Source organism: Cyclopterus lumpus, chromosome 6 (genome assembly GCF_009769545.1).
Source record: "Cyclopterus lumpus isolate fCycLum1 chromosome 6, fCycLum1.pri, whole genome shotgun sequence".
NCBI classification, from domain to species: Eukaryota; Metazoa; Chordata; class Actinopteri; order Perciformes; family Cyclopteridae; genus Cyclopterus; species Cyclopterus lumpus.
This window is the reverse complement of record NC_046971.1, coordinates 13,176,721-13,204,702: the sequence shown is the minus strand read 5'-3', so window position 1 is coordinate 13,204,702 and position 27,982 is coordinate 13,176,721. Positions and strand designations below refer to the sequence as shown.

The 27,982-nt window shown below is 43.2% G+C and overlaps 1 protein-coding gene across 1 annotated transcript; it reads right to left on the bottom strand.

Annotated features, from left to right (window-relative positions):
- Positions 1 to 38: 38 nt before the first annotated feature.
- otogl (otogelin-like) lies at positions 39 to 27,960 on the bottom strand. Its single transcript, XM_034535290.1, has 58 exons — positions 27,875 to 27,960; positions 27,381 to 27,423; positions 26,950 to 27,027; position 26,413; positions 24,576 to 24,654; positions 24,382 to 24,474; positions 23,169 to 23,323; positions 21,464 to 21,585; positions 21,041 to 21,246; positions 20,481 to 20,605; positions 20,080 to 20,186; positions 19,826 to 19,932; positions 19,588 to 19,713; positions 19,390 to 19,498; positions 18,500 to 18,546; positions 18,270 to 18,415; positions 18,042 to 18,168; positions 17,687 to 17,864; positions 17,465 to 17,589; positions 16,943 to 17,152; positions 16,559 to 16,727; positions 16,348 to 16,422; positions 16,081 to 16,124; positions 15,686 to 15,851; positions 14,930 to 15,037; positions 14,608 to 14,746; positions 13,662 to 13,796; positions 13,385 to 13,531; positions 13,098 to 13,217; positions 12,728 to 12,844; positions 11,287 to 11,443; positions 11,061 to 11,087; positions 10,754 to 10,933; positions 10,393 to 10,671; positions 10,181 to 10,298; positions 10,019 to 10,098; positions 8,959 to 9,896; positions 8,309 to 8,486; positions 8,032 to 8,174; positions 7,929 to 7,952; positions 7,710 to 7,802; positions 7,435 to 7,624; positions 6,944 to 7,161; positions 6,473 to 6,614; positions 6,187 to 6,372; positions 5,851 to 6,063; positions 5,448 to 5,552; positions 5,224 to 5,331; positions 4,975 to 5,076; positions 4,785 to 4,889; positions 4,591 to 4,631; positions 4,419 to 4,482; positions 4,023 to 4,201; positions 3,814 to 3,918; positions 3,621 to 3,740; positions 2,663 to 2,708; positions 441 to 520; positions 39 to 347 (listed from the first exon to the last, which is right to left on the bottom strand). The coding sequence occupies exons 1-58, from the start codon at positions 27,945 to 27,947 to the stop codon at positions 147 to 149; spliced, it is 7,899 nt and encodes a 2,632-aa protein (XP_034391181.1). The 5' UTR covers positions 27,948 to 27,960; the 3' UTR covers positions 39 to 146.
- Between the last annotated feature and the right edge of the window lie 22 nt (positions 27,961 to 27,982).

Genomic DNA, 27,982 nt, shown 5'->3' with positions numbered 1-27,982 from the left:
GTGTACTAAGTACCAAATTCAATGAAACATGGCTGGTTTTCATGCTCGTTAAACAGTAAACTGTAAGAGTCGAATGAATTCCTCTATTCATACATTCTCTTCATTTGTTATGCTCTCATTCATTTTTCTGCCTGGACTCTTTTTTTTTAGTTCCACTGGCAGGAACAGTCCAGGGGCTCTTGAAAGTGGTACACCACGACTGTGGCATTGCGGGAGCAGTAAAGTGAGACGGAGCGGGTCTGCAGTCCACTCTCGCGGCAGCACTTGCAGAACCGGGCGTGACTGTTGATGTTGAAGTTGAATATGGTGGCTGACGGGCATTTCCCATCACAGGAATATACTGTTACCTGTAAGAGAAAGGAGACAGGAGGATGACAGGAGGAGTTTAAAACAAATAATGTAATAATGATAATTGAGTTAGCATGTCTCTCCTCTCTCACCGGTGCGTTGCTCCTGCAGTCTTCTTTTCGAATGGTTGTTCGAATGGCCACACGTTTGCAAGTCTTACCGTCCTCTTTACCTATACACATGTTCAGAAATAAGATGCATACACAGAGTAACACTCAGAAAGAAGGATAATTTACAAATAAAAGCAGACAACATGAGGATGCAAGTTCATACATAAATAAATGCACACACACACACACACACACACACACACACACACACACACACACACACACACACACACACACACAACGGTAAACATATGCCCATGCAGAAACATACTCTTTGATGGTTTCACTGCAGAGATCTGTCACTCAAACCCGAGAGGCCTATTGAGCAGGTGTGTTTGTTGCCCAGCAGTAGGAGCTTGCTTTGATTGACAGTTGGGTGACGGGAGGGGCACAGTTCTCATAGCAGAGATCGGTCTCTCTTATTGGCTACTGACCTAAACTTAACCTTACTTTTAAGCTAATCAAAGCTGGTCAAAATGATTATGTGCAGGGCTGGAATGTAGGAAAAAAGTAAATGAGCTTCCGCTTTCTCCTAATGGATGAATGTGTCCCACTGGAGCTTATTTTGTTTCACAACTGCCGTTGACACTTTGATTTAATAAAGCCTTCTCGCTTATATTTAACATTGCATATTGTCTGATGGATGGTACTATTAATTTGATTATTGCAAGTTAGATGTTGTTAATGTCGGGCTGCACAATTAATTGAATATTAATCGTAGCTCATAGGAAACTCTGCGGAATATCAAATGAAGCGCTTCCTAAACTAAGAGAGGTTTTGGCTTCACTTTTGTCGAGATGTCATGTTGCTATGGGCACGCAACAGAAAAAAAGCAGCATGTGAAAAACTAAATGTGTATTACTTGTTCTGACTGTCTGCTCTGTGTTCTTATAAAACAGCAGATGGGCAACACAAAAATGCACCGAATTCAGTGAAAGGAGAACAACCTCATTTGATGCAAAAATGTGTACATTAGTAGAAAGAGCAGTGCTCTGTTTATTAAAATGTGAAAGTGCAATATAAATAATGTGTCTCTAAAACCAATGAATAATCGTGTTATATGATTGTGATCTCAATATTGTTGAACGGTAATCTTGATTATTATTATGGTATAATCGTGCAGCCTTAGTTCATGTTGTAGTGTGTTTTTGGGGTTAACCAGTGAAAGGAAAAAGATTAAAAGACAAGTAAATAAATTAGACAATAGACTCACATTCACACAAAGCTTGAAATTGCAAGTGAATGAGTCACTGAGGGCCAGGATGCCAAATGATCATTGTAAGTGGGACAGTGGAAAGTAGTGGTACCTGTGTCACAGTTAGTACTACCAGTGGGGGTTACGGGATTAATGGTAAACGGTAAAACACCCACTCCAGAACCTGGGAGCACCGTCAGGATCACAGCCGCCGGGTTCAAAGAACGTCATGAGAACACACACAAGGTTACGTTTGGTTCAGAAAACACAGTTCAGCGAAACACACAAACACACAGAGGAGGGAATCGGTGCAGCTGGCATGCACATGAAATTAATTTATTTTTTGGGCCACTCCGGGCAGCCAGCCAAGGAACTCAGTCATCTGATGTCCTACAAAGAGCAGCTCAGCAGGGCAAACTCTAATCCCTGCACCACCTCGCAACTTCATCGCTCACCGTGGAGCACCCTGATTGGCCAAACTGCAAGGTCGCTGCAAAAGCAGGCAAGCGGGCGAGGCTGCAATGCCGAATCCACAGAGGAGAGAAAAATGTCACCACTGCACGTTTATTAAAGCTTCAATACACACAATTTTGAAATGTCTCATTACTCAATATCATATTGTAAAGTAGACATGAAGAACAGTTTACACGTCATCATCATCTTGAAAGCACAAGTTCAGGAAGTTGTATTTTGCATTAGTAATCATAATAAATGTTGTCATATTTCATCATTCTATCGAATTTTCTTCATCATTTTCAACAAATATTCCTTCTGTCTAAGCTGTGCTGGCTCTTGAATATGTCAACAGAAGATTTGGGGACACACTAGGAAAGCGAGGTATTGTGGGAAATGTAGTAAAAGACCAACACATGGCTTTATCTCCACCCTCTACAACAGGCCACCCCCAACCACTCAGCCAATAAGCCCATCCACTGCCAGGCAACAAGGCGCTCACCACTTTGACAGCTCAAAGCATTACCAGAAGCATCAAATAAATTTGGAGACTCACATGTCCTGCAGCAACCGTCCACATAGCTCTGAACCACACCGCCATTCTGTAAGAAGAGAGTAAGATGAAAAACCGGAGCTAATGATGGGAAACACTAAACGACTAAACGAGCTAAACACTCAACAAAGTCACGACTTTTTGCTGTCCTGGCTCCTCATTGGTGGAACGAGCTCCCCATTGACATCAGGACAGCAGAAAGTCTCTACATCTTCCGTCGCAAACTAAAAACACATCTTTTTCGACTATACCTTGAATAGGGAAGGTAGCGCCGTAGTAGCACTCTGGTAGCACTTAAATGTCTCTTACTGATAGTACTTTGTAGTTTAACACTTTAGTAGCACTTAAATGGCTCTTACTGATAGCACTTTGTAGTTTAACACTTTAGTAGCACTTAAATGTCTCTTACTGATAACACTTTGTAGTTTAACACTTTAGTAGCACTTAAATGGCTCTTACTGATAGCACTTTGTAGTTTAACACTTTAGTAGCACTTACATGGCTCTTACTGATAGCACTTTGTAGTTTAACTTTATTGAAGAAATTGCTTGATTATTGTTGTTCTGAGTTTGGACTCATGGTTTAATGCACTTATTGTAAGTCGCTTTGGATAAAAGCGTCAGCTAAATGACATGTAATGTCATGAAACAATTTAGTCAAACATAAAAAAACATTATTCATAATATGGGTGCACCAATCAATTAGCCTCCAGTCATAATTGACAGTGACAAGTTGAAAGTGGATATAAAAATATTGATCAATCAAGACAAAAAGACTGAGCAGAGAATTAAACTGTACTGTTAATTTGACACAGTGTTCAATCAGTATTATACTGCATCCATTTCTAACAACTATAATTGTGCATTAGAACGTCTCTACCTGAAACGGAATGTAAAAAAAACAAATGGCTTCAAGAGTTTCACCTTAAATTCAGCGTAATAGTACATTTAGAGGTCCTGACCTGAATACACTCTGTTTCATTGAATGGCGGACAAATCACCCCAGAGGCAAGTATTACTGCTCCCACTGCTGTTTCCATGCAGTCGTAACGCGTACAGTTCTCCACCCAGGAACTCCCTGCCTGCACACACATTCACAATCAGCGCTACTCAAAACGTGGAGCAATGAGCACATGTAGGTGTATTTGTTCTTACAGCAAAAAGCTCTGCTGTCCCGTTTTCATTGTTGAAAGTGCAGGAGACATTTTTACAGGAGCCGCAGCACACCTGAGGATCTGTGGACGTTACGTACACCTGATGCTAAAAAGATGAGCCGAATGCATAAATGAAGGGTTAGTACAAGACGCATAAGGGAAGACAAGTAGACGAGGCATGTGCTAAATGTTGTAACTGTGGAAACATACAGGCCCACATTTTTGGGAACAGTTGACGGAGGAAATTTCCATGGCGTAGAAGCCGGAATCTGGATCTTTGTGATGCAGGCAGTGAACAGCGTAGCACATCTCGCCTTCAAAGTACTGAATTAGAGACTGGCCTGGGCCCAGGACTGTTACCCCTTGGAAAAGACACACCTCTGCTTTTTCTGTACACGCACACAAACACATAGGATACATAATCATACCAGAAGTGACAAATAGAAATATTTTTTCAGGGTTAATATGAAGGGAGCCTGGAATTTGAACAGTGTGAGGCAGTAGATGAAACTCATGTCAACAGCATGTCAATCATCACACTAGTGTCAGGTGTGTGTGTGTGTGTGTGTGTGTGGGGGGGTGATTTCCTGCTTGCTCTACACGTACGGCATGTATGCTGAAGACAGCCACAGTTGGTGATACTGTCTGGAACTTCGACCCGCACTTCCCCCTGAGAGAAAAACAGATTGCTGACTTGACTGAATTCGCTAACCTTTTCTTCCTTCAAGCGAAGACCTGATTAGACAGTAATTTGTTTTGCAACTTTTTGCTGACTTACCACCTGACAGATGGGGAGAGCGCTGTCCTCACATTGGCATTCTGGGAGTGACAGAGAGGAAGTTAAAGAGAGTGAAGTTTATGCAAATACATGGCGGGCATAACAACTTCTTAGATTAATCCAACCATCGTCTCAACACCCACCAGCAACAAATAGGACGTGTACATATGTATGCGAGTGTTTTGAGTGTGTACCGCAGTGGTGCTGCATGCAGCAATGCCCAGGGACAGCAGTTTGAACCAAAGAGAGACCAGGTGCACACATCACAGATGATTCAGGGCACAGGTTGACATCACACACTGTAACACATGGGAGAAAATACAAGCATGACTTTGAAGACACAGACACAAAAACCCACATTTGCAAACACACACACGCACTTACCGCAATGGTACTGTGGACAGCAGCTGTTGGTTGTGTTCAGATCCACAGCCAGAATTTCTCCATGTGAACAACTTGGAATGGGTTCAATACAAGACTCACACACTGCTCAGACAGAAAAGAAACCCAACAAATTCAGTTGTGTTACTGTAATTGATGGAGGTGCCAACGATTGAGACAGATGGCCAACCTCCTGCCAAAGACTTCCGATTTCATTTTTAGACTGACCTGTGAACCACAATTAAAACTTACCACAAAGGTACGAGTAGCAGCATGATTTTGCTCCCCTGACTTCCACTAGGAACTGGTCTTCCCTGCAGTTGGGGGCAGACACAGGGGGGCATGCCATGGGGTCACACTCTGAGAAAAAACAGTCACAGAAAAGTGTTCAGGCCAAATATCCCATGAAACTAAGAGTTGACAGCATGTCTAAAAACTCTGTAGTAAAAAGTGGAGCAATTCAATTTTGTTTTCACCACATCTGTACTCGGGACAGCAGGACAGAGCACTGTAACCAATCACTAGCCGGTTCCCATTATCACAAGGTGGAGCTTCGCTGTCACAGATGGTCATGTTGCAGTCTGACAAGTTGTTGAAGGAGCAAAAAAAGAAGAGGAGAAAAACATATTTATTGGGTCATATATGTTCAATGAAATGTTGTGATTTTTGGTCTCGAAAATTAGAAGTATTTGGGGATACTGGTTTGCTACAGAATAGGTCAAACGTCACAAGTAATATAATATTACTATAAAGGGATAAGACTTAAGGGCAGAGCCAAGGGAAAAGATGAAACCACCATCTCTCAAATGCAATATCCAGAAGTTTGTATTTGGATCAGATGTTTTGCTTGGCAAAGAAGAACTTCATCTTTAAACTCACCACAGATCTTCTTTGGGCAGCAGGCTCCTTCTTCCAACACATCCAGCACGTACTCTCCCTCCCTCTCACACAGTGGTGTAGGGACAGAGTTGCAGTCTGGCTCGACAGCCACCACAGAGCCATTCTCCATACACTTGTACATACAGCAGCCGCGGGCAGAGCCATTCCACACCTCGCCCGGGGCCCGGGGGTTACCCTCATTATCTGTGCACACTGGATACATCCAGGGAAATATAACACCAAGTAAATACACACTATAGGACTAAAATACAGTCCAAAATAAATTCTCTAACAGTGCTGTTTCCATCACAAAGTCATGTAAATACTGTCACTCACCACAGCGATCCTCAGTTACACAGTAAGGGGAGTCGGCGCGGTGCAGAATGGTTCCACTGCGGCACACACACTCCTCTCTGATGAAGGAGCAGGTGGTCTCCTCGTAGTACTCTCGGTTCAGACAGGTCCGACTGGCACAGGTGCTCACACACGGCTGATACTCCTTACCAGGGGGGCACCGCAATGCTACAGGATGACAGGCAATTAGCAATGCATGAGCAAATGAGAGACAAGAATCAGTACATCTGCGTTTGTGTGTGTTATTTCTTAGCCCGTGTCTCCTTACGGCAGAAGTTGTATCGTCTCCAGCTGATGCAGACTTGATGTGTGTAGCAGACCGCCACGTACGCCGCCAGGAAGTCACACTGGTGATCCTTGTAGTGCTGGTCCCCCGCCCACATAATGTCACAGAACTGCTCTGGAGGAACCTGAAAACACACAACCAGGCCAAAGTCATGAAGGGCCTTAAGAGATAATCATTTTTATAATTTTTTTTTATCCCAAAATGTGTACAAAAATAAAGGTTATAAAGGTGCAAGAACAATGTCACACAATGATGTTGTCAAATAGCTTGTTTTATCCAACCAACAGTTCAAAACCTAAAGACGTTAAATTCACAATGATATAGAAATAGAGATAAATCCTCAAATGTTGAATGCTGGAACCAGAGAATGTCAATCAATCCACTTACTGAAGTCGTGGCAAAGTAACTAAATACGATCAAGCTTGTAAAATGCTGGGTGTATACTGGAACTACCTTGCTGTGGCATGGCATGAAGGCTCTCTGGCGGAGCATGGAGAGGCAGGTGGAGCAGTCCTCAATGGTGCAGTTGTCTCCGACTCTGCGTGTGTGTTCTGTTTCATCGGTTGTGTGGACTCTCCAAGCCTGAAGGAAGAGCATCATGTCTCCCACTTCTCGGACCACTGTACCATTGGGCAGCTTCAGGTCATCTTCTGGGTTCCCATCACAACAACCTGACATAATGTGCAGACATATGTTTTGGTTTAAGTGTGTGTGTGAGATATATTGCTGCTTTGTCAGTGAGCAATATATATACGAGAAGTGAGATAATGTGTGTGGTTAATTAAACCATATGGCTCTCAACATCTCAAATTGTCCTATTCAATAATGACTCAAGTCAAAGTGATGCTGCTGTTTGGACATTAAGCCTTGAGGTGCTGATAGAAGGCACTGAGATGAATGAGGCTGCTGCTGATGTCAAAGCTGGAGTGTCTGTGGGGACTCACCACAAAGGCCTCGAGTGGGCACAGAGGCATTGTAAAGAGCGATGTACTGCAGCACCATGATGCCAGTGCTGTGATACCATTGTATGCTGACCCCGCCAGGTGTGTGGATCAGGTACATGCTCCCTGTGTCTTCCACATAAAGAGAGTGACGGGAAAAGGGAAGTCTAACAGGTCTGTAGTTCACTGTCACCTAGAGACAGACAAGCACAGAAGAATCACATTATTTGCGTGAGATAAGTTGAACTCTTGGCGGTATGTTAAGTTTAGAGACTCACCTTGCGATCCAGTCGGTTGATAATGATCCGGTAGGAGGAGGTAGTAATGTTCAGCTTCCTAAAACACAGACCAGATGTTCCACCTGTAGGACTCTGTAGGGGAGTTCAATAAAAGAATGTAACAATACAATATAATAACTATGAATTGAAAAAACAGCTTTTGATTTTAATGCAACTACAACTGTAGTGAATGATAGGGGCAGAAGAGAATGTACTCACAGTTCGTCTGATGGAGTTTACACTCTACAAAGAAAACAAAACATTTCACAAAATAGTTCGAAGATGTCTTATCATGCAATACATATTTTATTCTGGGCGTTACCTGGCTGGTAGGACATTTCTCAACGGTGCCAATAATAGTCTCCATGGGAAGGTTAACCAGGATGTAGGAGCCGTTATCATACAAGGCCACATTGTTGCCATCAAAAGTGATGACACGCAGGTCTGACATCACAGTGCAGCGACCTGGCAAAGGCAATTGTATCAGTACAATCAACCACAGATCCTTTCAGTAAACACTGGATTTTAATCACTACACCTGCCTATTACTGAATCACAGGGGAAATCAGTATTTTTTTTTTTACATAAACCAAATTTACAGGGACATTGCCACAGAGGACAGCAGGCGTCTGTGTTGATGAGGATGGGCAGGCCCAGCAGACTGCACTGGGGCTGAGTGGTGTTGTAGCGACAGTGTAGAGAGGAGTTGTGAAGCAGCAGCTCCCCATTAAAACAGATGAACTCAACACAATCATCGATGCGGTAGGAGTACGGAGGCTGTGGGGACAACAACACACATTTTGTTTTACAAAGCATGTTTACATGTCTCAGCACTCCTTCATAGCCATCTGCAGACTTTTTTCCTTCCACACAATATTGTACAGTAGTGCCTACCTGTAAATAGGTTATGGATTAAAACATGCGCATAGAGTAATAATGTGCATTTTGACAATCTAAAAAAGTACACAAGTTTATACTAATACCTCCAAAAGTAAAGTCCTTTACTCCCTAATAAATGCACAGTCTTCATTCAAATTATTGATGTTTTGATTTAATTTAACTGCTTCAGTTTCAAGGTCCTGATATAGTTCATGCTGGCTCACAAGTCAAAATTACTGCCGTGAGAAACTCCTGAAATAATCACCTGAAACCACTGTAAGTAAAGGAATTAATGTAAGACATCAATTACATCATTAACTGTCCCATCAAATGTATCTTCAATTTGTTTGTGTGCAAGTATAACACTTACTGTGCAGGGAGTAGTGGGCAAGAGGAGCGGATGTGTGGTTGATGCTTCATCTGTTACAGTAGAGGTGTCAGGACTTGTGATTATCTCTGTGGATAACGGCTCAGTGGTGGGCTCGATGGTTGTGGGAAATGGTGCTGAGGTTGTCACAATAACTATTGGGGCGTCTGTTGGGGTAGTGGTCTCCATCGTGATGGTTGTTTCTACAGGTGGAGGCCGAGGTGTGGCCGACGCTTTAGTGGTGGTTTCAGGGACAGAAGTGGCAGCAGTTGTGACTGCTCCGGTAGGAGGTGGCTGAGTGGAGGGGGAGGTTAGAGGAGGTGGAGTGGAGGTTACCGGGGATGTTGTCGATGCTGTCGATGCTGTCAATGCTGTCGATGCTGTGGTAACGCTGGCTGAGGTAAGAATGGAGGGCAAGATGGTGGAAGAAAGAGTAGTAGGGTACTTGGGAGAAGCAGCTGGGGTGACCGTAGAAGCCTCAGTGGGTACAATGGAGGGAGTTGCTGTAGTGGTAGTTGTGGTCACCTCTGTGGTTACTGTGGTTTGAGTGGGGGTCATCTCAGTTGTGCTGAGAGTGGTTGTCTCTGGCCGGGTTGAGGGAGTGAGAGTGGTAGAAACAATAGTGGTGGGAGGAGAAGGAGGAGCTGCCGACGGAGACGGGGTAAGCGGAGTGGTGACATGCTCAGTGGCTGATGTCGTACTGGAAGTAGTGGGAGTTGTGGTGGTTGTTGTGGGCCTGACAGTAGTCACGGAGGTAGTTGTTGCTCTGGTAGTAGCAGTGGTGGTTGTGGTAGTGGGCATAGTGGTGGTTGTGGGTCTAGGCCTTGTGGTAGTAGTAGTACTAGTAGTTGTCGTGGTTGTAGTTGTTGATGGTGCTGCAGTAGTTCTGTTGGACCGCGTCACATATGCAAAGGGTGTCGGAGTTGGGGGAAGGGACACACCTGGTAGAAACGATTAATATTGAAGTAAATATGTTGTATTGATTTTAAAAACATAATAATAAATGTATTGTAAAAGAAAACCATAACTGCTCTATGGAAAAACACTGATCCGCTGTACTCACAGTCCTCTGCGTAGACACATCTTCTGGTGACTTCATCGAGGACCATGTTCTTGGAACAACGTGGGAAGCAGCCTTCCACACTGCAACATACACAAACTTGTATGGTAAGCATTGATAATGTTTGTTATATAATTCGTGTTTTCAATAAACCGAGCGTCTTACGGAGGCAGGAACTGGCAGCGGGTGGCATCTGGGTCACTGCACGTGTGGACACAAGGGCTAGCACAGGCCTGGTAGCGCCACTCACACATCATACGGTAAGGTATCACAAAGGTACTCTCTGCCAAAAGAGGAAAAACACCTCATTAGTTAGATTTTGTGTTCATGTAAACCCACACATGTATGTTTGTTGAGTACATGCATGTGTTTCTGACCCTCCAGTGTGAAGCTGCCGCTGGCCTTGAAGGCCTCTGAGGAGTCGTATCTTTGAGCTCGTGAAGCAGTACGTGTCAGTGTCAGAAAGATGCCAGGTTGGCCGACAAGCTCGAACGAGGTGTGACCTGGCAGAAACAGCCCCTGGTGCTGGATAAAGGATGCCCTGTGACTAAACTCCGGCCCTCGACTCCAGCGCTCCAACTGAAGACGGCTGCGTCCTGACACGACAAGGAAATAGTTTGGTCTCTCTGCAGACTCTAGTGACACCACAGGGACACCTGTGAAAATAAGCGAATGGAGGTTAAATCACCCAAAAAACAAAGAGTAGTAGTGTGTAATTGTGTGAATGTGGATGCTCACGAGATGTTCTGTCCTTTTGCAAGCCTGCTGTGATCATGAAGTTGAACAGTAAGCCTGGGGCAGGCAACTGCCCTGTTCTCTCTCTCACCAGAGGAAACACTGAGCTGCTGGTACGATTCACTCCAAACATGGTGTCATTATAAACAGCACTCACCAAGGAAAATGGGCCATCACCTAGCTCTACGGGGAAGCGAGGAAAAGAGAGGAAATAGGTTTAGTGACAATCTAGCAGGGAGTGTGTAAGTTTTTTTAAATGACAATCAACAAAATAGCTATCTGAAAGAAACTAACCCTCACTCATACGTACCTTGATTATAGTATTCACAATCATAGGCTAAAAGAGAACAAGACAGTTCAGAAGTTATAAAACATTTCAAAAGTGTGCGGTAATATGTGAATAAGGTGAACAATAGCAGAATATTGGTGTTTGCAAGGAGAGACTGGCGAAAGTGGGTCAAAGAGGTAAGCAGGGGTCACTTCTCTGACCGAAGTGCAGTAACAGTTTGTGTGCGTGTGTGTGTGTGTGTACTCACGACAGACAGAGGGCAATCTCCAGTGTATTGTGACCCCCTGTTGACAGCATTTGTGTGCATATGCAGCAATGGATGTACAGAGACACTCGCAGTCTCCCCCACGGTTACAATTGCAAGTGTCTGTCAGGCAGTTCCTATAGAACCAGGACACATCCACCTGGAGGGTACGCACAACATGTGTTCATGGCCACACAAACACACACAGTTACATACTAACAAACACACAATCATAAAATGAACCAGGCGAATGTCACTGGGGGACACTGTTTAGGGGGTGAGTAGTGTTCAATTATTCAGACAGGGAAGGAGTGATGAGATATCAGGACAAAGGAATGTGGGTCAACCTCTGGTGCAGAGGGGATCAGATGAGCTCTATGACACACAGACAAAATGCAAAGTGAACTGGCCCTCTGTGTTTCTGACAAGGGCTGCTGCAATGCACAAAAACATCACACTCAATCCCATAAAGACTTTGATACGTATTATTACTGACCCCTTTGATGTGAGAAGCACAACTATTGATTAGGTAGGGTGCTGCAACCTGAGTGTAGCAATCAGGCTTGTAATTGAATACAGCCCCGTTATTAAAAAGGTTCCATGGAGTACTTCAGACTTTGTTATTTTCTATACTGGTTCTATACAATCCCCAAAAACATTCTGTATCAATACAATTGAAATGTGGGCACTATCATACAATTGAAATTAACCCTATTATTTCCATCAATATTGAATGTATTTAAACAACAATAGTTACTGTAAGTGTATCCGTTATTACAATATGTGTCAATTGCCCTATACCTATACAGCAGGGGGACTGAATTGTGTTCTCTAGTACAGTACAATTTCTTTCTTTTACATCCCTTACTTCTGTTTTGAAAAGAAATCTGAACAGCTTGAGGGAATGTGACTTCTCAGAATGTGTCATCTAACCATGAACTTATAGAATAAAGCGTCAAATCAGCTCCTACCCTTTAGATGTATTTATTTGTGTGAAACTGTTTTCTACAATGACCCAAGGAAAAGAAACAAACTCTTCCTGGTAAAGTGACAGTTTTGTGCCACTTAAAAATGCACATTAAATGCATCACACTTGAGAACAAAGGAATTGTAAAAGAAATATGCATGATTAGTTCTTACATGTCCCATTTGGTAAAGTGACTCTGGGTTTCCCAGTGTTATCTTTGGCTATCGTTTTTGTATATACATAGCTCCATCTGCTGGCCACATAGAGGAATACAACACTGAAATAAAACGAAGTGTGTGTGTGTCTGTCTGTGTGTGTTGCATTGCATCTGGTGTGGTACTTAAGGAGAAGCGTGTTCACTGGGATCAGTTGAGAGTTGTTCCCATAACCCCTCATCAACCCTTACTCCCCTGCTGCATGCAAGATAACCTTTTTATGTTTGTGTGTATGTGTGTGCATCAGTTCAATGGCACTCACCACGTTGTGACAGGGTGCAAAGACATCGCTGTAGAGGAGAGCACACTCCCTCTTGGCGTACGGCTGTCTGCCTAAGTCGCCTTCACACGGTCGCTCAACTACATAGTCACTTTCACACTAAAACCCACAAAACACACGCACGGAAGTTGATTGAGTGTCTGATTACTCTTAAATATCAGTGCGAGAGAGAGAGAGAGAGAGAGAGAGAGAGAGAGAGAGAGAGAGAGAGAGAGAGAGACACATAAATTACAGAAGCAACAGAGAGCTCGAGAGGAGTGAAAGACTGATTGGTGGGAGATTCCCAAAGACAGAAAGAGGAAAGAGGATAAGGAGAGAATTAATGAAGTGGAGGAGCTAGGCTGACTCATACCTGTCCCAGGGCCCAGCTATCTCCAAAGGTCTGTGCATTATTGACTTCCATGTGGCTGGAGGTGGTCATATCGTTCACTGTCACACTGTCAAAATTTCCACACAGCCCACTGAGAAGGCCCTAAATCAGAAATAAAGACACTGAGCCATGTGTTGAGAGTCCTTTCATAATAAAAGTCTATAATTTATATATATATATATATATATATATATATATATTTCTTTTTAGGACTATATTTATATATCCCCACGAAAAAATCTTTTGCAAAATCTACTCCTGGTCCAGACCTTCCACTGAGGTCCAGCTCTGATGTGAACAGTAGTCTTGCGGTCCCACAGGATGGTCAGGTCCTGATTTGAGAAGTGAACCACAGTGTAGTAGCCAGCTTTCCAAAGTTTAAACTCTGATCCTCGACCTACAACAGTGGACGGGCTCTAAGGCAAGACCAAACAAAGAAATTGATATGAGCAGAATTCACTGGATTTGTATTGATATATTTCATTTACATATTTGTTAGAGGAAAAGAGAATATATGTATATAAATGACGTGGCTATATTCCATACAGGGCTGCCAGAGTTGTCGGTGAAGTAGATCTTGGTAAGTCCCACGTGAATGACCAGTATTTTCATGCACACAATGCCGCTCTCATAGCAGTCCTTGTTTTGGGCAACAATGGACACCTCGGTTTCTCCTGAACTCTGGTGAGTAGGAAAGACAACATATTACTGTATAGGAGAGAAGTCTCGTCAGCTTTGTTTGTGTTTTTTTGTAAGTTTGTTCACCATTTCCCTTTTACTTTAGCCACAGCAGCCAGTAAGCCAATATATTTGATTCTACCGTTTCAGAGAACAATGTCATTCTGGATACATGAGGGGTGACAAGAAGAGGAAGCACCTCTAGGCAATTAAGACACAGCTCTGACCTGCTTCCCCATTATGTTCAGGTCTGCACGGTGGCTGACAGCCTGTTAGGTCTGAATTGGAATGTCTGCTAATTCTAATTCTATATCCCTGGGAGCGCAGGAGTCCTGGGGTTTGAAGTGAACACTGGTCTCTTTGTGTCGCTACAGCTTTGAGCATCGTCTGCTAGCATTACCATGGTGCAAACCCAGCAACACACACGCACACATGCACACACACACACACACACGCACACACACACACACACACACACACACACACACACACACACACACGCACATCTAATCTGCTCTAATTAAAAATCCCTCTCTTTTCCAAGGTAACAAGCTTGGATCGTATTTCTCTGATCAAAATCTGGTCAGGAAACATGGAGGATGCTTCTGCTTTGCACTTAAACACATACTATCTCTCACACACACTTCTCTGACAGTCTAGCACAAGCACTCTTACACCACCTGATTGACATTCCAGTACCCAAACTGAATCTATGGATTTGTCAGGTCAATTACGTAATTTTACATATTCTTACACATTATACTTTTATTTGCACATGTACGTACAGAGATACACACACGATGAATCTACTCACTTTAAGCAAGTAAACCTGACAGTCAGAGTAGTAGTCATACTCGAGGCCATCGAAGGTGTGGTAGTGTCTGTCGCTGTAGACTGTACACACAGCTGGACATGGTGAGTAGCTGCAGTTAAAATAGCCACGGTGACACACACTGAGGAGACAGACAGGCAGATGCACATGAGAAGAGGAATGAATACTCATGGGATACAGTTGGTTAGAAATTACTTTATACATGCAGAATAACACATAGTAAATGCAGTAAAACATGAATTTGATTAGTCTGTTTCTCCATCTATGGGAAAATACAAATGGGGAGTGCAGTAAAGGTGTGTACCATTTGTGACATGGTGTTTCCACAGTTTCTCCAGGCAGGTATTCGAGGCCCAGCCAGGCACAAGGGCAGTTCTCTGGATAGTAACACTTGCTATGATGCAGCACCAGCCTACAGAGGTAAAACATAACTGAGGTAGGTGGCACAGAACATGCAAACACCTGATTTAAAACCCATACTGCACTAAGTTAATGTTCCCAGTTCTGTGAGTAAAACCTACTGTATTGTAGTTGTGGAAAGTAATTAAGAAAACCTTCCACGGTATGTAGACAAGTTGCCCTTGATGAAGACTTTCAATTTGTAACTGACACAAGCATACACGACTGGAATAAAAAATCCATTTTGCTCATTGATTACAGAAGACCACAAACTACTTCAAGACAGCCGCTGGTTTCAGTTGCTTTCATTACAGCATGAAATCCACTTGCAGAGACTAGATTTAGTGTTTAATGTGATCCATTACTAACATTTACCTTCCTTAAGTTGTTGTTTTCTTTTGCAGAATTTACATTATCTTAGTGTGACAGTGTGGCAGGGACTACAGCAAAGAAATGGTCACTCTAATAAATCACTGATCTCAAGCATTTTTTACACAATCTGCAAGTAGATTTTTATTCTGAAATAAACAGAAAGACGCAATTCCCTGAAAGGTAAATAACTCATAACATTTAGTAAGTTTTGCAGAGTGAACTGAAAAAAACTACTTTTATGGTCTTTGTAAGAGACAACAATATCTGAAGGCAGCAGATGCGTATTTACCCAGGAGGGCAGACACAGCCAGGGATGCATGGTGTGCTGGGAGGGCAGGTGAGGTTCAACATCAGGTTACGGCAGGTTGGTGCACAGGCCACGCCTCCTCTCTGCTCGCCGCAGCTGTGGTACACTTTATCCTCTGGACACTCTCCGACCTCTACACTATCAGGCTCTATGTGCATGCACGAAAACACACACACACACACACACACGCGCGCAAAGAAAATCAATGCCCCAGTCGCCTTAAACATCAAACACAACAGCCAGTCATGGGAAACAAGCTACAAGTCCAGACATAAGGCTCTTGATTTCAGCAAGAGGGACACCGCCTGAAACAGCACTTTGTTTTTGGAACGAACGAGAACAGGAACTGAAGGGAGGGGGGAGAGCGGAGAGGTTACCTTTTTCCTCTGGCACACACTCCATCTTTCCATTTCTGCACAGGCTGATGGAGGAGACAGGAAGGGAGAGAAAAAGAGAGTGATGGTATCAAACACAAGATTAGCTTAAGAGCTCTACGTCTCATTTCACAATCACTTAAGCTTTAATCGCTTTCTCAGATGTATTAGACAGATAGTATGTGTGAGGATGTTAAACTGTGTGTGATCAGCAGAGCAGCCAAAGTCAGTTTCCCTTTTCAGGGAAGGTAAAGGCCAGCAGTGACTCACCAGGGGCCAGAGGCGCTGAAGGTCACCTCCCCTGGCTGTGACACACCACCCATGGAGTAACAGTGACACTGGGACCTGAGGAGAAACTCGTAACTTTATTCTAATTACATTAACGAAGGATGAGGCTTTCTCTGGTGGTGTTTGCATGTATGTGTGATCCCGCCAAATAGCAATTGATGACTGTTATTAGGATGATATATCAAAGTCTTACAGTTGCACACAGCGCTGGCGCACATCGTCATGGTAACTGCCGTTTGGACAGCCACACCCCTCGGCACAGTCGTCAGGGTTACACGTCTCCGTGCGAGACAGAGCACGACAGAAACGCCCACAAGACGACACACAAGAGTGGTACAGCATGCCTCCAAGACACACAACTCCTGTGTAAACAAACAAGCACACACACACACACACACACACACACACACACACACACATTGTATATACTGTACCCCTAAAGCAATTTTGTTTTTACTCTATGTGTACTGTGTGAGCCACATCAAAATAACTCAATCACAATAGCAGACAATAAAGTTGTTCTGATTCTGAAGTTTTTCTGATTCTGAAAAAAAAAGCAACTCAGAAAAATACTCACCACATTCAGATACGTGTGATCTGAAATTAACGTGGACTCCATGTTTGGAGCAGAGGTAAGCGTAGTGAGCCAGTGCTGTGCACAAACAGCTGCTTCCACAACGACAGGCCTGGTAGCGGCACTGCTGCTGGTAGATGTTTGGACTGATGTAGCCATGACACGGGGCAAACACACTCCCCAGAAGCACCTCACACTTGGATGCATAGAATACTAGAAGATATACACACACACAAACACACAACCCGTGGAACACATTTCAAATTATGGTCTGAACAAACGATGATACAAAAAATAGATCACACATAGTTCGAAGCTATGTGTCATTTTTGGCTGATTCTGACAGCCCTATCACAATCATATTTAGGATGTCCGGGTGACCAGTGCAGTCTGGAGAGCTGATGACATTTATCCTCAACCGTTTACATTTTCTTCATAACAAATCAACTTAAATACAGCAAGTACAAAAGAAGAACAAGGAGAATAATAAGAAGAAAGAATAAAAACAGATGACGTCATTGTTACCATGGTGCTGGTTCATCTCACATGGGTCTATGATGGGCAGGTTGACTGGAGCCACACAAGCAGAAGAAACCTTCCAAGCATTGGCATGAAGCTGAGGTGTGCCCTCTATCATTCCTGCTGGGGACCTACACACACGCACACAGACACACACACACACACACACACACAGTCAGGTATAGTGATATTTTAACATTGATCTATAAGTGGGAAGTACTTGCTTACAGGAAGTCATCTCGTAGATTTCCGTTGAAGGTTCCACAAAGGCCCAGCGTCTGTCCACGCCACTGGCTATCCAGCTGCAGATAGACCCGCCCTCCTCGACCATCATAATGCAGCCTCAGACCAATCCCTGCCTTCAACTGTGTAAACACAGAGGTCAGCTTCTGCACTTCCAATGCATCTAGGTACCCAGAAACAAACATCGAAACCCATGATCAAAGATGAAATTACTGTAAAAGAAGGCATTTGTAATCATCTTTTTATTACAGTAAAAACAGCAATTATTTCAGCGTAATCTGACTGCATTTGATATGTAACATGAACCTGTGGTTTACCAGAGAGCTTTTGTGATTCCTACCATCAACATAGGGCAGGACAGGCACCGGGTTTACACCAATTATCACCTCCCCCTCTCTGGTCAAAGTAATCTGTCGACTCACATCTTCATCCAACACCACTGTCACTGACTGAATACACACTTGCTGCTGTAGATGCACAGACCACACAGACCGACTGTTATATCTATGTAGAAAGAAAACTGTATGGTTGGTGAGTGTGCGTGTATGCAGGTAACCATGCACGCTACCTCTGCACATGTATTATATTGCAGCGTGACGGTGAATCTGCTGCTGCTGCGGCTCTTTGCCAGGACGTATTGACACGATCCCGGCTGGAGAAACATCCGACCGTCAAATGTCGTCACAAACACGTCACCTACCACCGAACACTCGACTAAGAAGGGAAAAGAGGTACAATACTTTATCTGAATTCAGTTTCACCTCGAGTGACTGACCTGTTCTGAAAGTGTGAACTCACCTGTGCAGTTCTTCTCAGTGCAGTTCCACACTCCTCCCATGCACACACTAGCAAATAACATACAGTAGGTTAGCAGCACATTGGCAGAGCTATAGTTCATACATCAGAACGACGCCACTTTTTAAGGGAGAGAAAACCAGAGGTCCTACAGATGTGAATGTCATTTGACGTGTGTTTGGATTGTAATTGTTGTTTGTATGCATTTATTTCTTGTTAAACTAGTCTAATAATAATTTTGGAAGCTTGCCTGAATCTGAGCAATCGCAATAACTTTGATTGAAAGTTGAAATTGAAAGTTGTCATGCCCCTTCAGCCTTCCCCCTCCATGTTGATCAAAGACCACACACAGTGGCCGGATATTGCTTCTCTGGATATCTAGACATATTTGATAGAATCACCAGCTGTTGTTAGGCTACATGTAGGGCGTTTCTGTAAGTAACCAACCTCTTAATAGTGGGTCATCTGTTTGATCAAGGCGAGGCTGACACAAGGCTTTTATTCAGACATATTTGCAGGACAGTGTAAAATGCATCGACTTGCACAGCTCCTTAAATGAATAGACTATGAGTACCACACGACGCAGCAGTTCACCGAGGTAGCCGTCACACGCTGCTCACGCAGGCAGCGTGTGACGGCCATCATGCTGCTCTACTGTATGACTGTACTACAGCCGCCTCCCACTCAAGCAAGCAAATATTTACATATATTATGTGCTTCAAATCTCAGTGCGAAAGCCTGAGATTACCCATTACGTAACAGCTTTTTGCCATTTTACCTTTCCTCTCCTGATGTGAAAGTGTGTATTTTTCCTGCAAATGAAGCCGCGACCTTGGCGATGACGCAATGCCGTTCTGACGCATGCTCACGAGTGATTACATGACCAGACTTACCAAACACTACATCCCTGTTGAAGCACATGTCCTTGTAAATATGAAGTACCATGGTAAACACATGGACACTGAGAAACAGCAATGCATGTTCCATTTTGTAGGATGAGACCTGTGGAAAAGAAGATTGAACATTTTAGAGTATGTTTAGAGATCAATGAACTAACATTATTTAACAGTGATTAGTAGAAAAGTAGATACCATCAGGGCAGTAGCAGCCGTCCAGACAATGCAAGTTGGTTCCTAGACACTCTTTCTCAAATGTACAGGTGGGTGGACAACAACTGATACAGTCTCTATAGACAAAACTCTCCTCACAGCCATCATCTACATATAAACACAAACACCTGAGTTTCAGACAAAGGCAGATTACAGAGCATGAGCATAGAATACATGTTGACCTAATATAAATGTACGTGGAGCCGCAGTTGTAACTTACTACAAGAAGGGAAGCTGTCTCTCCACTCTCTTATTGGATATCCAACATGTGAGCAGGCTCTTGTGTACTCAACCAAGGCTCGACAAAATGTTTCCTCGTCATCAGATCTTAAAAAAAAAGAAAAAAGAAAAAGCTACATATGAATTGTTTTTGGGAAACCGCATTTATTTTATTTGAAAAATGATGGAAGTTTAATTCTGTAACTTGGCTTATACTGATAACAACAAATGTATCAACAAAGTGTTTGGACTTACACACAAAGGTCAGACACACAGCTGGCCACAAAAGGATTTGGGTCAATGTTTTCATGGCACGACAGAAAGGGGAAGAAGAGAAGTGCACTGCATTTCTCCATGGCATCCTGCACACATGCACAATAAAAACAGTGTGGTATGGATATAATGCACATAATAAAATATACAGAGAGCTAAAGCAAAACGAACACTGCTGCAGTCTTTTAACTCACAAGGACCATCCTCTTAACACATCCGCAGAGATGTCAGTTGCTTTGTCTTTGAACCGCGAGAAAGCTAACTTTAGTAGTTATATTTTCTGCCAGGCAATAACAATATGTACATGGTATACCATGCTGACATACAATTGAGTGTATGCCAATAATAATACTGAGTAGAGAGAAGGTGTTTGTGGTTCTTACATCCATATCTGACTCAGAGTGGCAGGGCCCATTGAAGTCAAGGTCTACTGAGGGACAGGCTCTCTCGTGAGGCAGGTCCACTGCCCAGCTGTTTGCAAACGCTGCAGGTTCATCTGTCCGAATGCCTAAAACACACAGCCAACACCCATGTATGTATGCACATTCGGCACACAAGCCCCAGGAAACAGATACATTAATTGTTAAGCACATACAAGATAAGGTAAAGATACTGTACAGATTATGCACTATTCAAACATGAACGCAGTTATTTATCTTTCTATATTGTCATGAAACGTATTTAGATTCAACATAAAATGTTTGGACAGCTCTCTGCTCAAACAAGTAGGGGACTACAGTTCATATTACTGGTCATCTGAGGAAGAATGTCTTCTCCTTCCAGCCATTCAAACTCAAACTATCTGTTCTCCCTATCCTTTCACTCTGTTCTCCAGCTCCCACCGCTCCTATAATTGTCCAGAATCAGTGTTGAGTGTATAATAATAATAATTGAGGTGAGTGGGTGCTGAGAGAAGGGATAAACAGATGGGGGCCGGTCTTACCACGGGCAGTGGTGAGGTCATCGCCAGTAAGATGGTTGAAGTTCCCACATAGGCCACAGGGGCCCCCCTGGTGCTCCTCACTCATCTTCAGGTAGACACCCGAGCCTCCATCCCAAGCCAAAGAGAAGCCAAACACACTCTTCACCAGCAGGTAATCGGCCAGTCGCTCAATAAACACACCGCCAACAGTGTGAGGCAGACTTAACCTGACATTTCAGAGAAGGAAATGTCAAGAGAGTGACAGGGAATGCAAGCTTTTTGAAAATCATACTCATAATGGTGGGTGCTGATGGGCCGGTGAGTCGCTGAGTTGCTTTTCCATTTCTGTTATTACAGTTTTCTAACAAGATGTTTAAAGACTTTAACAATCTATCTGTGGGTCTTTTTCTTACTACAATGGAAGCAACACACACACACACACACCTGCGGCCTCCCTGGTGGACCTGATATCCAGAGATGTGGATCTCTTCCTCATTTGGGAAGAACAGACTGAGAGCTCTTGGGCATGAGTGCACACTTCCGTCACACACTCTGCTGTTGTGGACCTGAGAAGACAAGAAAAAGATGAAAGAGAGTGAAAGAAAGGGTCACAGGGGGAAAAGCATGGACATGTTTTACTGTCCCAAGGATTAGCCACGACCTGTAACCTAAGCAAGCCTTCTAAAAAACAGTCACCTGTCTGTTAATGATGCTGCAAATGGCTGTTGTGATATACCCTCTGAATTGCTGCCACATCTTAATTTACTTGTGCTATAACTATCGAACAATGTATAAGAGATGATGCAAGGCATAGACAGAGTTAGAAACACTTTGGGAGCCTCATTTTTAAATACAAAACCCTCTTTTTAAAAGGGATTAGACAAAAAAAAAACCAATTAATCGGTTAGTTAATCTGTTAAAAATGTCCTCATAAAGCTTGGCGTAGTAGTTATTAGCAAATAGTACTAAAACTGGGGGAAATTGTGCATTTGTTGGAGACTTCAAATAAACTACAGTGCCTATTTCTATGGTAGTAAAGAAACATGTCACCCAGTCCAACAGTGTGGCTTACTAACGTGTTTTTGGAAAACAATGTACCTATCTATATTCAGTTTTGACTAAACAATACTTGTTAGTCGGAGTGATTTATTGATAGTTTTAGTCTATTCATGGGATTTATAGGCAAAAAAACCCAGAATATCGCTAGACTTATCATTTAAACGAGGTCTGTAAAAGTCAGCTTTTAAAGGGGGTAGTTCGGGTGTTTAGAAATGTGAAAAAAAGTCAGGGTATTTCCTACAGTCGATGGCAGTTGGCACACCGTCAGTTTGAAGAACCAGACAGGAGTGCCAGGACGGGAGCAAAGGTACTGCTATGGATGGAAACGTAATTTCAACACCTACAATTAAGACCCACCTATTACAATATCACTTAAAATTGTCGTTACATATTCAGACAATTTTCTGACGGAACCAAAGTGAAATTGTATGTTGGCTTTGAATAGAGCATAGATGGGTTTCACTTTTAATTCAGTCGGAAATGACTTGCCTGGTGGCAAGATAGAGCGGTGAAGATATCCTAATCATAGCGAACACTGAACACGGATATTGATTTTTTAAAGTGGGCTGTTCTTTTAGGTGTATATGCTTTGTTGCTGCCCCTGTCCACAGCAGTATATTGCTCTCATGTTTCTACTGACTGGGTGCATGACGAGCACCATCTACGGTAGGTAACACACTGACTATGGATACGGACCTCAAACAACCCCCCTTAAAAACACCATCACTGTCCCTTTAATATGAGTTTTAAATGCAACAAGAGGTAGTCTTCTGTTCCCAAATTTAAACTGCAAAATTATGTAATAAGTCAAAAGGATTTAGAAACAGACAAACTAACCAAAGGAATATGAAAATAACATGTTACACAGTGTTGACAATATCTGCTAATTGGCATGCTGCCTACTGTTATCTACCACTTCTCTAACTCCTGTTTGTCAAAGGATTCTGGTTGGTTAAAGTAGTTTTATACCACTGAATCTTAGCTTCTGAATGTGATCTCTGGATTATTTTAATTTGACTGTAAACACAGTCTGTGTGTATATATATATATATGCAGGTTAAATTCTGGGTAATTTAATGTCTGCTCTTACCCACACCGTGTACTGTGGTGCAGCTGCGTGGCAGTCCTGGGCCAGAATATAAGAGCAGGTTCCAGGGAAGTAGAAGTATATTCCATCAAATGTTTCGTAGTGGTGCTGACCCCACGACCTGCAGATCCCGTCTCTATCCTGGCCCTGATTAGGTACTGAGAGGAAAAGCTTCATGTGGTCACACAAAGTTTTTGTCAGACATCCTAAAATGAATACCCAAATTAAAAATGTATTTTGTATAGCCCAACATCACAAATTACAAAATTGCCTCAGAGGGCTTTGCAATCTGTACACATACGACCTCACATCAGATCAGGAAAAATGACAAGATACCATTTTTCAATTAACAAAATGTCCCAATCACATTAAACATTTTCAGAAGATGTGTTCTGTGGCATCAGCTCTGATCCCAGACCTTCAACATGTTGCATTACAGATGGGAAGCTTGATTATTTGTCTTAAATCAGGCTTTCATGATTTTTTTTCAGGAACCTTGTTTTTAATGCTATTATGTTTTACTTGACTCTGCTAAATATGTGCATTATTTAGCTATTTTAGGATTTCATTTCCAGCCTCCGTTCATTTAAAGGTTGCTAAGGAACTATATTGTTTCCAACATGTGTGCCACCACAAAATTAGATTGCTGAAAAGAAAAATGTCTTTAGAATAATTGTGACCTTGGATCTCGTGAAAGTCTGTATAAGGAGTCTGTTCTGAATATAGAAACCAGAACCGTCATCACTCAGCCCTGACCCTGTTATCTTAGTGCAAGTCATTTCACTGTATATCTGCTGCTGTAGGGAGTAAAGCATATGTCTGAGTAGGGGGAGAGAAAGAGAGAGAAATGTGGGGAAATATGATAATTAATACTGGGGTGTGTGCATGTAATTAACCTTTGTTGAAGGATTGGTGAGTCTGATGTGCACACACATACACACACACACACACAGACACACACACAGAAACATTGTGATACACATTCCTGTTTAAATGAGTGTAACTGTATACTGTATGCTGATATACAAAATGTGTAAACCTGCTTACCAAATGAGTCTGTTGCATACCAGGAAAGGTGCTTGTCAATCAACAATAACAATGTAATGTGGATGATACTCTGACAAATCTGATCCAACACCAAAGGAAGATATGTAGCTTTGTGTGTGTGTGTGTGTGTGTGTGTGTGTGTGTGTGTGTGTGTGTGTGTGTGTCTTACTGATCTGGCAGCGGTCTCCTAGTGCCTGGAACTGAGCACAGTCACACACACCACCATCCTGACACCAGCCACCATTAAGGCAGCCACAATATTCTGGGAAAGACACAAACAAACTCAAGTTAATTTACCGGAGTCTACCTGGATCATGATGGTGTTAAGCATCTGTGAATGGGTTGCTTCATAAGCATATTTACCTGAAGAGGAATCTCTGGCCGTGTAGTTGTGTAAAATGCTGCGTGACAGAGTGCCCTCCGACAGCAGCGGTCTGTATGTCTTGGAAAACAATGAACAATAAATGCTTAAGAGTAGCTCCTTAAACAAGTCTAAAGTTTGAACAGCGTCAGTGACACAGTGCTGTATCGTTGGTTAAGTTAAAAGTTGCGTCAGGTTGAGCGGGAGAAAGTGTATGTGTATTATTATATTATTATATTACATGTCATTTAGCTGACGCTTTTATCCAAAGCGACTTACAATAAGTGCATTAAACCATGAGTCCAAACTCAGAACAACAAGAATCAAGCAAGTACAATTTCTTCAATAACGTTAAACTACAGAATACTATCCGTAAGTGCCATTTAAGTGCTATTAAAGTGCTAAACAACAAAGTGCTATTGGTAAGGGACATTTAAGTGCTACTATAGTGCTACTACGGCTCTACCTTCCCTATTCAAGGTATAGTCGAAAAAGATGTGTTTTTAGTTTGCCACGGAAGATGTAGAGACTTTCTGCTGTCCTGATGTCAATGGGGAGCTCGTTCCACCAATGAGGAGCCAGCACAGCAAACAGTCGTGATTTTGTTGAGTGTTTAGCTCGAAGTGAAGGAGCTACAAGCCGATTGGCAGAAGCCGAGCGAAGTGAATGGGCTGGGGTGTACGGTTTGACCATGTCCTGGATGTAGACCGGACCCGATCTGTTCGCAGCACGGTACGCAAGTACCAATGTTTTGAAGCGGATGCGGGCGGCCACCGGTAACCAGTGAAGGTCGCGGAGGAGCGGAGTAGTGTGGGTAAATTTCGGGAGGTTGAAGACCAGTCGAGCAGCTGCATTCTGGATGAGCTGTAGAGGTCGAATGGCATTAGCAGGTAGACCTGCCAGGAGGGAGTTGCAATAGTCCAGCCGTGAGATGACCAGAGCCTGGACCAGAACCTGTGCCGCCTTCTGAGTGAGAAGAGGTCGTATTCTCCTGATGTTGTACAGCATGTACCTACAGGAGCGTGTTATTGCGGTAATGTTGGCAGACAGGGAGAGTTGACTGTCGAGCGTCACTCTGAGGTTCCTGGCAGTCGGAGTCGGAGCCAGCACTGAGTTGTTGAAGTTAATAGTCAGGTCGTGGGTGGGAGAGCCTTTTCCTGGAAGGAGGAGAAGTTCATTCTTGTCCGGGTTAATTTTCAGGTGGTGAGCGGACATCCACTGAGAGATGTCGGTCAGACAGGCAGAGATTCATGCTGCTACCTGTGTTTCGGATTGGGGAAACGAGAGGATCAGTTGGGTGTCGTCAGCATAGCTGTGGTAGTGAAGCTATGCGAGTGAATGACAGAGCCAAGAGAGTTGGTGTACAGAGAAGAGAAGAGGACCAAGGACTGAACCCTGAGGGACCCCAGTAGTCAGAGGACAAGGCTCAGACACAGATCCTCTCCAGGTTACCCGATAAGAGCGGTCGGTGAGGTAGGATGAGAAGAGTGAGAGCGCGGTGCCTGAGATACCCAGGTCCTGGAGGGAGGACATGAGGATCTGGTGGTTCACTGTGTCAAAGGCAGCGGAAAGGTCTAGAAGGATAAGGACAGAGGAGAGAGAGGCTGCTCTAGCAGTGTGAAGCTGCTCAGAGACAGCAAGGAGGGCAGTCTCTGTTGAGTGGCCTGTCTTGAATCCAGACTGGTGGGGGTCTAGAAGGTTGTTACTGTGAAGAAAGGAGGAGACTTGGTTAAAGATAGTTCGCTCTAGAGTTTTGGAAAGGAAGGGGAGGAGAGAGACAGGTCTGTAGTTAATGACTTCAGATGGGTCGAGAGTGGGTTTCTTCAGGAGAGGGTTGACTCTTGCCTCCTTCAGAGAGTTAGGGAAACAGCCGGTTGAGAGGGAGGTGTTAATAAGATGGGTGAGAAAGGGAAGAAGGTCCGGAGCAATGGACTGGAGAATGTGAGAAGGGATGGGGTCAAGGGGGCAGGTGGTTGGGCGGGCAGAGGTTACCAAGGTAAGAACTTGATTAGGAGACAGGGGGATAAAAGAGGAAAACAAGGGGGAAGAAGGTGAAGTTACTGGAGGTGTAGTTATGGAAGATGGATTAGTAAATGAGGAGCGTATGTCGTCTATCTTTTTTGTAAAGTAGTCAACAAAGTGGCTTGGTAGAAGGGTGGAGGGAGGTGGGGGGGGGGGGGGGGGGGGGTCCAGGGGGGTCAAGGAGGTTAGAAAAAATTGAGAAGAGCTTTTTAGGGTTAGATAAAGAGGATTCGATTCTGGATTGGTAGAACAGACTTTTCTCTGCAGACTTTTGGCTGCAGAGATGTGTGTCCCATTCTTTACAAAGACAGCTTTGTGCAGTTAGGGTGTTGTGCGCTTGTGGGTGCCCTGCACTCCTCTGGTTCTCTTAGGTGTAGTGTACCAACCTCCTCCCCAAGGAGATCCCGTTTCCTCCGAAGTGCATTAGCCCTTCTGCACACACACACAAACATGCACATTAGTGGGAAGAAACAGTCAGAGGGGAGACTTAAGTGCACTTTACACCACTTGAATTCAGACTACACACTATTCTTAACTGGACCCTCACACACACACACACACACACACACACACACACACACACACAAGTGCAAACACACTCATATGCCGTCTCTGCCACACACTCTAGTGACAGAAACAGAAACTGCAAATGCATTAATCACTGCTATACAATTGAGAGGATGACCTGTGAAATATCATACAAGTAATATTTTAATATTACTTATATTTTGGCAACACTAGTAATGTCAGGAAATACATATTTTTAATTTATTCCTTGTATTTACCTCTGTATTCTTCCTTCTGCCACTGAAAGTCGGCTCTGAGCTCCTAAACACAAAGTTATACAATAAACATTACATTTTTAAAATATGTATCGGTTATTTATTTATTATAAAATAAGTTCTGCAATGTCGCTAAATGTAGATCAAGAGGAGTCCTCTCAGAAACATTTTTGTAATTCTGTGTCATTTGTAATGATTTAGCAGTTAGATGCCATGTTATGAAACAACGATATGAAGGGGCAGTAAGGGAGAGCAGTGTGCTTTATGATATGTATAAAAGCAAATGACCACTAAAGAGAACGAAAGGTTACACCAATAATATTAAAAAAGTAACTTGTAAAACAAGAGTATGTCACTTAACAATATAAAAATAGTTACTAATATTGGTAGACCTATTCATATACCTGTATGTTGTTCAATGTTATTCACATTCATAAGTAACCTTATTGCAAGAATATCATAACATTTTGGGATAAAAGTAAAACTGTCAAACTCACCCTCTAATAACAGCAAGTGGGAGATTGAAAACGACATAAGAAGAAATCGTTTCACTGTCCACTTTAAGTTCATTTCAGAGTCCGAAAGGAAGTTCCGTCGAAACGTTA